The sequence below is a fragment of the Ochotona princeps genome, chromosome 22 (genome assembly GCF_030435755.1).
Source record: "Ochotona princeps isolate mOchPri1 chromosome 22, mOchPri1.hap1, whole genome shotgun sequence".
Classification (NCBI taxonomy): domain Eukaryota; kingdom Metazoa; phylum Chordata; class Mammalia; order Lagomorpha; family Ochotonidae; genus Ochotona; species Ochotona princeps.
This window is the reverse complement of record NC_080853.1, coordinates 35469679-35483791: the sequence shown is the minus strand read 5'-3', so window position 1 is coordinate 35483791 and position 14113 is coordinate 35469679. Positions and strand designations below refer to the sequence as shown.

The 14113-nt window shown below is 51.9% G+C and overlaps 2 protein-coding genes across 3 annotated transcripts in view; both read right to left on the bottom strand.

The window, feature by feature from the left end:
- LOC101535390 (cystatin-9-like) overlaps positions 1-9504 on the bottom strand; it is a 269014-nt gene extending 259510 nt beyond the window's left edge. The window contains exon 1 of the mRNA XM_012929297.2: positions 9501-9504. The gene's annotated coding sequence lies outside the window, so the exon portion shown is untranslated. The remainder of the gene's footprint in view (positions 1-9500) is intronic.
- Positions 1-14113, bottom strand: part of SLC23A2 (solute carrier family 23 member 2) — a 55663-nt gene that overhangs the window by 5472 nt on the left and 36078 nt on the right. The window contains exons 8-14 of one of the 2 annotated variants that reach the window (XM_004593340.3): positions 13967-14087; positions 13431-13587; positions 9655-9802; positions 7946-8051; positions 2872-3001; positions 2269-2406; positions 549-644 (exon numbers count right to left, since the gene is read on the bottom strand). In XM_004593340.3, coding sequence (XP_004593397.2) covers positions 549-644; positions 2269-2406; positions 2872-3001; positions 7946-8051; positions 9655-9802; positions 13431-13587; positions 13967-14087 — 896 coding nt within the window. Of the gene's footprint in view, positions 1-548; positions 645-2268; positions 2407-2871; positions 3002-7945; positions 8052-9654; positions 9803-13430; positions 13588-13966; positions 14088-14113 lie in introns of those variants that run through there. The other variant, XR_009247448.1, reaches the window with a different exon arrangement.

Here is a 14113-nt window from a genome sequence, read left to right as displayed (position 1 = left end):
GGCTTTTGGAGGTGGGTTATTTCCAGGCGAAAAAAACTCACTAAAAACCACAAGCCACCCTTCTTGGTGCATTTTACAATGGCTTGGGGCAGTGTCTCAGGGACACTGGGAGGCCCCCACACCTCAGCCTCAATGCTCACCCAGGCTCAGCCCAGGACACAGCCATCACCCAGAACAGTGGGAGCGGGAGAAGGGCCAGCTCTAGGCCTCTCATGCTGTGGATCCTGGCATCACTTAATGCAAGTGCCACAGGCTGTTGACAGACCATAGTCACACTCAGCACTGCCCTGGGTGCAGACTGGGAGGGAGGCAGGAGCCTGCAGTGTGCCTGAGGCACCCCACTGTCACACTGGGGAGTCACCTGCTGTCACTTAGCAGTCATTCAGCAACAGCATCAAAGCTAAGCAGTTTAGCTGCAAAAGCCAGACTCATGTGGACAATGAGGGAATACTTTGAGCATTTTGGAAGATGGTTTTAACCACTTACTCTCCCTGTCTGGTTGGGGGTTGGGTAACCTGTGTAATGAGCATGTGACACCTGCCACCTACCTGGGATGGTGTTGTCCAAAATAAAAGCCACACAGCCTCCCACAAACATAGCGGTGGTCAGCAGGACGTTCAGCACTTGATCGATCCCTGTTATCCCTGGAAAGAGAACGCAGCCATGGGGGGTGTGGCCGTAGCAGGCAGGGCCAGCCTTGCCTCAGCAAGCAGCAGTGGACGCAACCAAGTCTTTCAGTGCAGTGCACGGCAGGGTGAGCTCCTCAGCTGAACACATGTAGACCAGCTGTGGCCGGTCACATGGGAACCACAACTGTCATCAGTGACCCAAGGACATCTCCACAAGGAACAAGGGAGCACAGGGAACCCAGAAAGCGAACTACATGGGGACATTCACCCTTAGTGAGCTATGAAGACACCAGGGTATTGCGGGCAGACTAAAATTGTTGGTGTTCTGCGTTGCTAACCAGAGCTCAGCTGTTCACTCATCTGGTTGTTACTAAGGAGTCCCCAGGCAGGTGTAACAGTCTGGAATAACTTCAAAGGGACAAGCAGATTTAGTCAGGAAGTAGCAAGTCCACTCCTGGGTGTACATCCGGTGGAACTGAAAACATGAGCTCAAATACCCTCCAAGCTGGTGACTCCTGGAGTCCCTCCTGGTGAATTTCCCTGAGCACTGACATTCATTTGCAAACGCAAAATGAAGATAAGCAGTGCTTATCCGCCTAAGTCACCTGACCCACACAGTCTCAGCTGAGGTCACTCCAGGTGAGGGATGCGCTGGCTGGCTTTTTAGTTCCGCACATGCGGTCTGCAGCCCAGTTAGCTCAGCTCTGGCAGGTTTTGTGCTGCCTGCTGGTAGCCTTGCTGCTAACACGGGCTGCCCTGTGTCGTGTTGAAGCCGTGTGCAAGAAGCCTGTTGACATGAGTGCTAAGTTTCATGGGATCGTTAGTCACAGCTCTCCAAGGACCAAAGGTGGCTCAGTACTTGTTCAACCTGTCCGTGGCAACTTCAGGGAGCGCAACAATTGTGAACAAACAGTTCTGACGGTACATGTGCACCAGGACTCGCGATGGCCCAAGACGGAGGCAGCCACAAGCACCACTGGCAGAGGAAGAGGTCATCAAGTAGGGCACACGCATACACCGGTATGTTATGTAATGCTGCAAAGGAACAGAGTATGCAGCAGGTGCTCACGGACACGGATGCCTCTCACAAGCACGCCACCAGCCGCGAAGGGCCCGTGCTGCAGGAGCCCAGACCAGGAGGATCCGCACAGACCGAAGGCCGACGCACGGTGCCAGGGCTGATGGGAGGGACCTTCCTGCTAACCAAGCACAGAGTTTTGCTTGGGCTGATGAAATGCTTTAGAGACCAGGAGAGGTGGCTGTACAGTACTCTGAATGCAATAAATGTCAATCTGCTATTCCTGCTCAACTCCAGCCACTGTGGCCACTTGGGGCGGTAACCGGTAGATGGAAGATCTTTCTTTCTTTGCTTTTCTCTCTAAATCTGATCTTCTAATAAAAATAAATAAATCGTTAAAAAAAACTTTAAAAACAAAATAAATCTTAACAAAAGATTCTATGTCTTAATGCAGCATGAGTTGTGCAGAACAGCTATCCTGAACCCAGTGAGAACCTCGCTCCCAGCTGTCATGGGTGCAGCTGTTGTGGAGAGCTGCCCTGGCCAGAGTCAGGGGAGAAGCTGTCTGTGGTTCCAACCTTCCCCCACCGCTACCCTGAGACTGTTGGCTGCTGCCCTTACCTGTGACAAGGGGGTTTTGTCGTAGGTAACTGGGAAGCACGAGCCCAAAGAAGATGGAGAAGCCGAGCACGAACAGGTTCCGGGAAGAATTCAAATCAACAAATTGCAGGTTCGAGAGGCCAACAGCTGTGATCATCCCTGCAGGGGAGAAGAGTGGGATGCATGGGTTCCCAATGTAGCCTTGGCATGGCACGGACCAAGGCAGGTTCCTTTGGTGCCCTTCTACCCAGCAGGATCAGGCTAAGAACCCAGGAGTGAGGCAGCAGAGGCAGGGGTTGATGGCTGCAAGTGACCTACAAGTCCCCTTGATAATAGTAGTCAGTTCAGAAAGGCCCCCTCATAGAACCAAGTGGCTCCAATCAGCCAAAAACGCTCAGTAAAGAGGTAGATTCTATCTCCCTTTTCATGGCGTAATTATTCTTCATGCTGATATACCATGAATACAAATTGAACTCAGTATGATGCAGGGGTTTTTCTGGAAGGAGCATCCTCATGGTTTTGAAAGGGACACTGCTACCTGCCATCAGCACCAACACAGGCTCCCTCATAAAATGCGCAAAAGTAAGGAAAACAACCCAAGGGAGGCAGTGGGTGGAGTCCTACCGAACAGAGTGCAGAAGAGGGCTCCTAGCACAGGGTCCGGCAGGGATGCGAAGAGGGCACTAAACTTGCCAACCATGCCCAGGGCCAGCATGAGTGCCGCACCGTACTGGATCACCCGGCGGCTGCCAACCTGTGGGGCACAGCAGAACAGACACAAACTCACCACCGTCCTCAGGGGCAAGGCGGCAGAACCCCCAGATGACCCTAAACTGTTGATCTCAATATATAACTACAGGTGACCAGCCAGACACTAGAGTGGACACACACACCCCCTGCTGTCTCTGGCCCCTGTTGTAGGTAACTGGGGCTCTGTCTTCCCTTCTCCACTGCCTGGATGGTGCGACCTAAGCACAGGTCTTTGAACTCCTGCCACCATCAGGTTACTGGCTCAATGACTCTCTGGTGTGCCAAATGCAAAAGGTACACTCTGCCTACTTCTCTTCTTCTGGGTTCCTCATACCACACTTCAGTTCGCCAGAAGCAATACAGTCTCAGGGCCATCTTCCTGCCACACCAGACACATCCTTGACATCTCTGCACCTTCTTCTCCTTGTGGCATTTTTCTCAGGAATTTTGGGGTCTGCTGCAACAGCACACCCCACTCCACCTCAAAATGCACAACTGCACAAGGTATTTACAGCTCCTCTGGGTCCCACAATCCTCACCTCTATCACAGATGAGCTGGGCTTTAGGCAAAATGACACCCTGTTCGTAGCAGTCCCTGAGCTGTCCTACAGTCACCTACCTAGACATGCTGCCTCTGGCCTCTGTGTACTCCCATGCAGTGGCCTCAATAAGGCACTGAGGTGGGGAAGTCAGCCCTTGTTTAAATCCCCCCAGTACTGATGAAGTTATACACACTTCCCTGGCTCTTTCTAGAAAGGCCACACCAGCTGGCAAGCTTACCTGTGTCCTAGCTCAGTCCCACAAGCATGCCAGGCATGCCCAGGCCTGTCTATCTGAACCCCCTTCCAGTCAGTTCCCACACATTCTCAATGCCCCTGCCTGGGAAATGCTTGCTCCATGTCCAAGACTCCACTTTCCCGCATGGGCTCCTGACACTCCACATTAAAGCACATGCCACAGAGTGGGTTTCAGCCCTCTCTGCTAAATCTGCTATCTGCTTTCTAGCAGCTTCCATCTAGCCTGCTGTTACTCAGAAAGCAGGAGGTGGAACTGGCCCAAGACTCTTGTACTGCAGACTTCTGCCCTGGAAAATGCCCTGAGGATGAATTCTGAGCAAAAAGGTTCCAAAAACACTTGGGGAGGCAGGGGCAGCTGTACACCCACAGAGGCTTTCTAAACCCCAGCTCCTCCTTTGCACTGGACACATGAAGGGTTCAGGAGGCAGCCTTACAGGATGCCCCAAGCATGGAGCATGCCAGCCTGGTCCTCGGCTTCTCAGAGAGCATGTTAGGCTCAGCTCAGGGAGCAAAGCCTTCCTCTGCACAAATGAAGATGTTCATCTCTGGCCTCCACGCAGACCCTCCCCACACCCACAGGACAAGCAAGCAGGAGGGCGACTTTCACTGACAAACGCCTTGGGTCTGCAGCCCGCATCTGTGCAGGGACCTGCTATGCAACCAGTGCCAGTACAGATGCATGGATGGGCAAGTCTTGTGTCTGGGACCAAATAACTGCCTGGCAGCAGGAAACAGAAAACCTGAGTTATAGGTGGCAGCCTCAAGGGGCTCTCAGGAGGACACACACCAAGCCTGGGCAAAGACTTCCAGCAGGGTCAGGCAGCCCCTCAGGGGAAAGGCAATAACACATGAAACAACAGATGAAAACCATGCCTGGAACTGCCTTGGATACTGTCAGGGAAAAAAACAAACAAAAAAGCAGCAACCAAGAAATGTAACCATAAGACCCCTGTGCTCCTGGAACTGACACAGACAGACCTGTCTTCACTCAGGCTGCCTCTTCCCTGAAAATTCCTCTGCCAGTTCCCCTGACCTCCTGCTGAACCAAGGCCCTGCTCTGTGGGCCCATGAGTAGGATTCAGGGTGCAGAGAGTTGGACCAATGCTTGGGATGCCCGTAACCCCATCAGAGTGCCTGGCTCAAATCCTGGCTACTCTACTTGCGAATCAGCTGCCCAAAAGGTAGCAGAAGATGGTTCAAGTTCTTGGGTTCCTGCCACCCACTTGGGAGACCCAGATGGAATTCCAGGCTCCTGGCTTAGGCCTGGTCAGCCCTAAGCCCTTGTGGGCACTTGTGGAGTGAACCAGGGGATGGATGGAGTATCTTTCTCTCTGCACTCTGGTCCTGTATTTCAGTTTTTGCCAAGTCTTCAAAGGTGTGGAATGCAGCAAAGCAAAGAGACCTTCCCTTGGACAGAGCCAGGAGATGTAGTCAGGCAGAGAGGATTGACTCTGCTCCTCAAATGCACTAAAAGGTCAAAGCCACGAGGATGGTATTTGAAGCCCACTGTGTGCCTGCCACAGGCTTTGCCAAGCGCTTCACACCAGGGCGTTGCCTCCATCGTCTTGCAAGCTATAGACAAGACCCATTTTATAGACAAGGACCCAATCCACCCTTGATCATGAGGCAAAAACAACAGACCCAGGGCCAGAGCCCAAAGCAGCCACCTGCCTGCCTGGGCACACTGCCCCTCTACAGGACAAACATCAGACCACAGTGAGCACAGAAGGCCACATGTGGCTCCAACTCCTCGAAACGCACACTGGAGAAGATCATCTCAACCTGTGACCAAGCAGGTGAGAAATAAGTGCAGTGGACACAGCTACTGAATAAAAGCTAGCAAGCATGCGAGATGCGAAGTCTGCCACACATGGCCATTCAATGGAACTTTATATGACATCTGTGCTGACCCCTGGTGACCATTAACCACCTGTGACGGTTGAAGCTTTGACAAGTGGGCACTGCAAATGGGCAACCAAACTCTTAACTTCTTCAACTTGGCTGCATGTGCCTACTGTCTACTCTGGAGAGGCTAAAGGCTGGAGGTGCGGAATCAAGAGGACCTTGGACACGAGCCCCATACTTTCAGCCTAATTTGGCCCAAGCACTTCAGCTGGACGAGAGCTCGCATTTCCTCCCTCCTGGGCAGGGAGGGCACTGGCACAGGGCTTGTGGCACATCAACATGCCTGTGGCAAAGGACTCAATTAAATCTTTTTTTTTTTTCTTTTAGTTTTCTCATGGAACCCAGTCGTGTGATTCAGGGCAATGCCAAGCAGACTCCAGGGCTGACACCTTGCCCTTGACCAAATACTGGGGAAGTACTTCAATGGCTGGGTCCAAAGGAGCTTAGGGATTAGACCAAGGAGTTTACTCATTAGACAGCACTGGCGGGGGGCTGTTTAGAAAAAGTGGGCATCACTCAAATTTTAATAAAGATAATAATTCCCCAACCACCCTGGACATGTTTCAGCAGAAAACTTTAAGGAGCTTACTCCCTTTGGTGGCCTTGGAGTGACCCTGGCTAAATTAAGGGATGTGTTCTAAAGGGTACAGAAAGGGAGGCAGCCTGTTAAACAGTTCCCTTAGGAGTCTGCCCTCCTGCTCCAATAACTGTCATCTGGTTTGGAATTAACTTTGCGCCTATGAGCTCGTGACAGCAGGATGGCTCCAATGGTATGGCTTGCAGCCCATCACACTCTGCATTCTCACTGTGGCCAGCCAAGAGGACCCGCAGGGATGGTCCTCCCTCATCTGCCAGGTTCAGGGAGTGACAGGCAGCAGATGGGGCTACGAGCTTGGCTAAAGCTGTGCTCTGCGCCCAGCCTGGCCAACTCAGGGAAAAACCAACAAACAGCTCAGGTGTGCACCTGCAGCCATGTACTGCTCCCTCCCACCTGGTTATATCATCAAGATCAGCCAAACCCAGTGTCTGGTTTCCTTTTATCTGGTTATAGAATCTCCTGGGGAGCTGACGGTTGGGGGGCAGATTTCCTCTGGGATTTATATCCCTCCCCCCACCTGTTGTCTAATCTTACAGCAGTAACCAACTACCACAACTATAGGCAACTTCCTGCTCACTCCATGCCATGGGGGGAGGGGAGGCCTGTGTCTCGCCTGGGGTCAATGTGGAGTGGGGGCCGCTGTTCACAAACTCTAGTGGGCTCCAACAACCTGTGGCCAGTGGGTTGGCTGTATTCTTCAACATCACGCTCAAGGCAAATGGGACCTAAAGTTTTGTTTTCTGGTGATAAAACTATATGTAAGGCCTGGCAACAGTCTTCTCACAGAACCTGGAACTGGAGGGTGAGCACACGCCAGGTACAGACCTAGGGGCTTGTTTCTCTCACTGGACTCAACATCACATTTGACTTGAAAAAGAAAAGAGCTGCTGGGATTTGACAGCTGTGAATTGTGTAATGCCAAGACTGACCTGATCTCTGATCTAAAAGAAGTGATAGACAACAGGTCTCCCCTACCTGCTTCCCTATGGTCACAGCAGGCAGAGTGACTGGCATCCCCTTATAATCGGTGCCCAGGGCTGTGGCAGAGCTGGCATGACCTGGCCCTCAGCACACTGCCTGCTCTGACTCTGCCCTTGCTGGCCCTTCACTGCCAGGGAGGTGGTACACGAGGTCCCTGTCTCAATGCTCCTCCCCCAGGTTGCCTGCTGGCTCTCTCCCTCCACCCTTGAGGCCTTTGTTCACGGTCATCCTCTCTGACCTTGACACTTGGCTCTCCCCTGATGTTCCCACGCTGCCCCAAACCTTGGCAATGGATGTCTGTCATGGTAAAGTAAGGTTTGCTGACTGTTGATTTTTGTCTTGCCCTTGTTAGAATGGAAGCTCCACTTGACTCGCTGATGTGTTCCTCATGAGTGCCTGGAACCACGGCCTGGCACAGGCTTGGTGCTAACGCTTAGTGGGTATGTGAAGGAAGGACAGCCTGAGTGCCTCATGGGCTGGCCCAGCCTGAAACAGGGAAGCCTTGGAACAAGCACTGCCAACACCCTTCCAAGGGAAAACAGGAGTGCGGGGAGAAGAACTCCAAACTCGAGGCCCTTCCTTTAGGGAACCACAACAGTCAGACCAATTGTTGAAATGGAGAAACCCTTCGAGGCACCCAACCAGGTAATGAGCAAAACGTTTGTACCTTTGTAATTCCCAAAACTCCAATGTTGGGACTGGATGAAGTAGAGCCATTCCCAGTACCAAATATGCCATCAAGAACACAGGAGAGACCCTCCACGAAAATCCCCCTAAAAGGGAAAGCATAGGGGAGGGGGAAACACACATTTAATGGCAAAAACATTCTGGACCAGGCCCTGAACACCAGTGCCCCGAGGCTGCTGTCCACAGACCCGCAGCACCAGCACCCACGTGGGGCCCCGGGACAGGGGTCAGGCATCCAGTCTCGGGCCCCAGTCCAGACCTTCTGCGGCAGGACCAGCAGTCCCATGTGCTGCATGGGGCTCAGCCAATCAGGAGAACGCCCTCTCTAAAGCACTTATCTGATGCAAGTATTGTGTAATGGTTCCAAAAGGAAAGCAAAAAAACAAACCAAACCAAGGATGTGGGCCAGAAATCAAAGCTGTTTGCTGCCATGTAAGACTAACACACATCTTAGCTTCCATTGAAAATAAAGCATAACTGGTCCTTCACTGCTAAGACCCAGTGACAGCAGGAAGGAACTGTTCCGTTAATTTCATCAACATTGAAATTCTGCCACCACCACATGTAGTTGCTCTAATTGAAAAGATACGGGAAGTTGAAAACCCCTATCCAGAACCCACTCTAGCAGTGTACACAGATAGCATGGTCTCTGGGCCTGTCACACAGAGTCTTCTGCAAGGGAGGGCAGCAGGTTGGGGAATGGCTGTGACATGGGCTGTGTCCTAGACTCCAGCCTCTCTGGGGTCAACTCACTACCAGCTTCCAGAAGCTAAGGCCATCACCGGGCCCCCAGGTCAGAAGTCTCTAGGTCCTGGAGACTTTAGTTCCTGGTCTTCCTGTCACTGTGTTTAAGAAGTGCCATTGTGGGCAATTACACAGCACCTAACCTTAATGGCAGCGGGCTATGGGCATCTGACCCAGAGGGGTGCCTGCCTGCTGCTATTTCCACTACAGACAGGAGGGAAAAAAGTGTCTGGCTACAGCAGGTAAAACTAAAAGGGGACCATAAGAGGGAAACAGAGAACTTTTGCAACTCAAAAACAACCTCTTCTAAGTTTATATGGAGGGCCCGGCGGCGTGGCCTAGCAGCTAAAAGTCCTAGCCTTGAATGCCCCGGGATCCCATATGGGCACTGGTTCTAATCCCGGCAGCTCCACTTCCCATCCAGCTCCCTGCTCGTGGCCTGGGAAAGCAGTCGAGGATGGCCCAAGGATTTGGGACCCTGCACCTGCGTGGGAGACCTGGAAGAGGTTCCAGGTTCCCGGCATCAGATTGGCGCGCACCGGCCGTTGTGGCTCATTTGGGGAGTGAATCATCAGATGGAAGATCTTCCTCTCTGTCTCTCCTCCTCTCTGTATATCTGACTTTGTAATAAAAATAAAATCTTTAAAAAAAAAGTTTATATGGAAAGAGAAAACAAAACAACACAACAGCTGGGAAAACTGTAAATCAAAGCAGACCTAGTTATTTTAGAAATGACCAAGCAAGGGCCAGTACCTGGCAGGTGGAGTGGCACGTCTCTCAGAGACTGAGACTCTGGTCTGGGACCTGTCAGAACCATCACAATGGCTCCAGCTCATCAAAACCTTTGAGTTTTCCCCCAAGCTTCTCCACATCAAAGCATAAAATAACACACATGCCAGGGGCAGGGAGGGTGCTGGCATGGAACTCATGTTCCAGGGGATGTACCTGTTGATTGCATGGATGGGAGGTGGGGGGGCACAGGAGAGCCTGGCGCAGGCGTAGTAGTCACCGATGGACTCGATGATGCTGGCCACCACCGCGCTGAGCATGCCGATCACACCCGCCGCAGAGACCGTGGGCAGGCCCCATTGAACTGAGGAGAGAAGCCAACTGTGAGAGCCCCAGAGGGGCAGCCAAGGCCTCCCAGGCCCCCAAGCCCTTGAAGGCTTCACAGAACAGTCCAGAGTCCACTTGCATTTTAAAGCTCATAGAAATCCATGAATAGATCTTAATTCAGTACACAGATACCTGGGGACAGCAGTGATGAAGTTAGGGCTTAGCGAGGGTTGACTTCCCTTGTGTCTGAACGACACTGGCTCTGAGGGCTAGAGAGGTGGCTCAGCAGCAGGTAAAGCCAATATTACAGTGCCAAGATCTGTACAGGTGCCAATTTAAGTCTCAGCAGACCCGTTTCCGATTCAGCTACCAGCTAATGACTTAACTAGAGCAAGATGGCCCAAGTGCTTGGGCTCCTGCACCCATGTGGGAGACCCAGAAGCAGCTCCAGACTCCTGGCTTCAGATTGGCCCAGCCCCAGCCAATGCAGTCATTTGTTTGGATGGAAGATCTGTCTTCCTCACCTTTCTTCTCTCTGTAACTCTGCCTTACCAAGAAAAAACAAATAAATCAACCCTTAAAAAAAATGAGGAATTCCTTGGCTACAGAAGGCAAATGCTTCTCTTCCTACTTCTGCCACCCTCAGTGTCTGCTAAATTACAACTTAGCTCTGCCTGCTGAGAAGCAACGGAAGCCTGCAGGAGAGGGGTTCACCAGCCAGTTCAGACCGCAGGGTGCACAGCGCGGCCACTCTAGCCAGCAGAGGTCTCGTGTGGACAAGTGTGAAAAGTCACCAGCTGCACCAAGTCCCAACAGCGAGGCATGCACAAGGGTGAATCAAAGCTCCCCAACACACGGATGGCACTTAAGGTAAAAACTCAGGGAAAATTAAATAGTTCCATTTTAAAAGGCAAGCAATAGTCCCACTGTAGTTTCATTTTGAGTACCTGGTTTCTCTTCATAAAATGCTTATTTCTTTAAAAATCCAGCTTTGTGGACACTGCAAGCTATAGATGTTACTTAATGAACCTAGTCAAGAGTCTCCTTGTAACATCAGAAGGGGCGGGTGCTGGAGAAGGTGGGCAGCCCTGGTCCAGGAGTCCCTGGTTCTAACACACCCACGAGGCTCCCAGCAGGGAGACACGGACAATGCATAGCTCAGGTCTCTCCTGTGGATCCCAGCATCGCAGCAACACTCGCAAGACCTAGGAGCACAGTCACTGCTTGGACTTCAGAGGAAGTGAGTCAATGAGTAAGTGAGGAGGTCGGTCCCTGTACAAGGAAGGAATGGGGCAGGAGACAGGAACGGAGGATGGCAGGGACATGGGTGCGGCAACAGGCAGGTGCTTGGCAGGGTCATGGGGTGAGGTAAGTATAGGACAGCCAGACAGCCACCTGCAGGGCTTGTCCTGTGCAGCCTGGGTAGCAGCACAGCTACAGACAAAGATGATGCAGTACTCAACGCACAGCCATGACTTGAGGGACAGAGAACTGCTCCTGCACAGTGCTGGCCGCTCTGGGCATGTCTTGGTTCCACCTGTCCCATAGGCAACGCACTTGGCTGGCACCTCCTCTCAGTGGCTTGGAATGGCTTGTTATCATTCAAAGGCTTTCTCCAGCAAGTCACATTTTGAATTTCCTATAGAACTTCTCACACTATCATGTCATCACTGCTATAGCCTCATGGCTTCATTCTGCTGTCTTTGCTGCACACAAGTTGAGCATCCCTAATCTGAAAACCTGAACGGATCCAGACTCTGAAGCTTTTTCAGCACCAACATAAAGCTGCAAGTGGAAAATTTCACACCTATTTTCACATGACAGGTCAATTAAAATACAGGTCTAGTAAAAATCACAATAAAACTACATTAAGGCCATGTGTATAAGGCAAATATGAACCATCAATGAACTCCGTGTTTATTCTTGGTCCCATCCCTAAGATTATTCTTTCTGTAGATGTAAATATTCTAAAACCTGGGGCGGTGGAAATCCAAGGTCCAAAACCCTTCCTTCCTCCAAATCATTTGAGAGGTGGAGATCGAGAGGGACAGATGGACAGAGCTGCTTCACTCCCCAGATGTCCACAATGGCTGCTTCTGGGCTGGGCTGGAGCCAGGGACTCAGTGCAGGGCTCCCAAGTGCATGGCAAGCACCCAGGTCCTTGGGTGCTGCCTCTCAGGGGGCTCGAACTCAGTACACTGATGAGGAACGCCAAGCATCCTGTCCACGGAATCAAACACTTACTCCCTTTGACCTGAAGTCCTGAATTTTGACTTCTGAAATATGTATTACATTGACACCAACACTACACATTTGCAATCTTAACTGCTGACCCCTGTTCCAAGCATGTGTGTGTGTAGGTATGTACACGTATGCATTCTGAACCTTGGCTGGCCTGCAGCCTTGTGACTTACACCAGTTAAGGCAGCCCTGTCGCTACAGGCAGCCACCTCACCCAGGGGAGCTGCAGCAACACAGCAGCTCTCAGCAGGCACAGGCTGCTGTGAAGGAGCAGCCTGCCACGCTGGCTCACCCAGGGACACTGCGTGTGCTCCTGTGCTAAGCCACACCTCCTGTGGCTGGACACCCCTCCCCATGAGAGACACAGGGCAGCTGCTTCTCCTGGGTCCCCTGTGGCGCTCAGCAAGGGAGCTGCCGGCTGCCCTCCCTGTCCCCACTCTCCGCCAGACAGCCTCACCATGAGATCCTTAATCTCTTTATCTTGAATTACAAGTATGCTTATACACGGTGCACATACGCTTTTGGAAACAGGACACTGTGACATATGATAGGATGGGAATGCTGTTTTAGGAAGAGAAAGCTTTTTGGAGCTTCTGGAAATGTACTGAGTATCGTCAGGGACACCAGCCAACACCTCTCATCATTTGTCAGGCATAGGGGCGTCACTGCAGACCCCACCCCTAGTACTCTTGGCTTTGTTTGTCTTTTTTCCTTGTCAATTTAAACTATAAAAACAAGAGAGCCAAGGAGGGGACTAAATGGGCCCACCCTAAGCTTTGGCCTTGATTCTCACAAAATCCCCAAACAAGAGAACATTTTCACAGAGAGCAAGTGAACAGGTCTGCCCTGCGTTTCCTCTAAACCCCTTCTAGGGCTGTCTGGTAAGTGGTACTCATGAATGCGGATCACATTCTCACCCCCTCTAAGGAGTTGCCCAAAATTCAGGTTCCAACTTAAGCTCTGTCTTCCGGGCCTAGGAGAATATCAATTTATCTCCATGGCTGAGACCAAGTGAAAAACATTATGGCCGCCCACTGCAGGACAGGGACAGTCCCACCATGCTTGGGCAGCTTGATTACTAATCTCCAGGCTTCTCCCACTTGGCAGCTCTACACCTGCCTGTAGTCCTGGCCTCCAAGACTCCCCACTGGCAAGAGCATCCCTGTCCAGCCTACATTCCAGCAGAGCTTGAAGGGGCTGATGGGTTACGGAAGAAGGGAGCAGCTGGATCTGAGCTGGGCAAGCGGGGGCACTTCACTGCTGCCCTCTGGGACCCTGTTGTCTTCTAATGACCAACATGGTGAGACCTGCTATGTAGCCCAGGACAAAAAAAAAAAGGTTGTTTTTTTTTTGTTTCCTAGAGACTTCTGCCAACCCACAGGGCCTCTGAGCAGAGGCCCACCATAAGCCAGCAGGATACTTACATGGGTACGGCACCTTAAACCATGGGGCCACCAGGAGCACGCCCTGCCGGGCATCGGTGCGGGCGTAGAAGCCGTACTTGGTGCTGTCAGGAGGGAAGACATCTGTGACCGTGAAGATGAAGCAGAGCAGCCAGGACACGAGGATGGCCAGGATGATCTGAAGCAGCCAAGGGAAACACTAGGTCAGGCGGACACCAGACAGCCTGCACATCACAGCCTAGAGTCCCTGGCCAGAGGTGCCCTGTAGCTGGGGAAGGCCACAGGTCACCCAGCAGTAACACTGCACCTGCCCAGATCTCTCTCTCTCTCTCTCTCTCTCTCTCACACACACACACACACACACACACACACACACACACCACTGACCCTGGTGACAGGGCCCTCTCTCATCAGTCCTGTGGCCAAGCTTCCGACCAGGAGCCTCTTAGGTCCACAGAACCGGGCGATCGTTAGCACCCAAAGTCACCACCACGCCCTTCTCCATCTCAACACTTTATACCCACACCCAAGGCGACAATGTGCCTGGGGCTACTCACAGGGAACATCTTGAAGAGCTGCAGCTTGTATGCTGTCCACCCTTTCTTGGATTTGTAAATCGGAAGGGGAAATTTGACATTTCTGGCATATTGAGAAAACAGCAGTACTAGGAAAATGGTCCTGTGGAGGGAGAGAAAAATAAATGA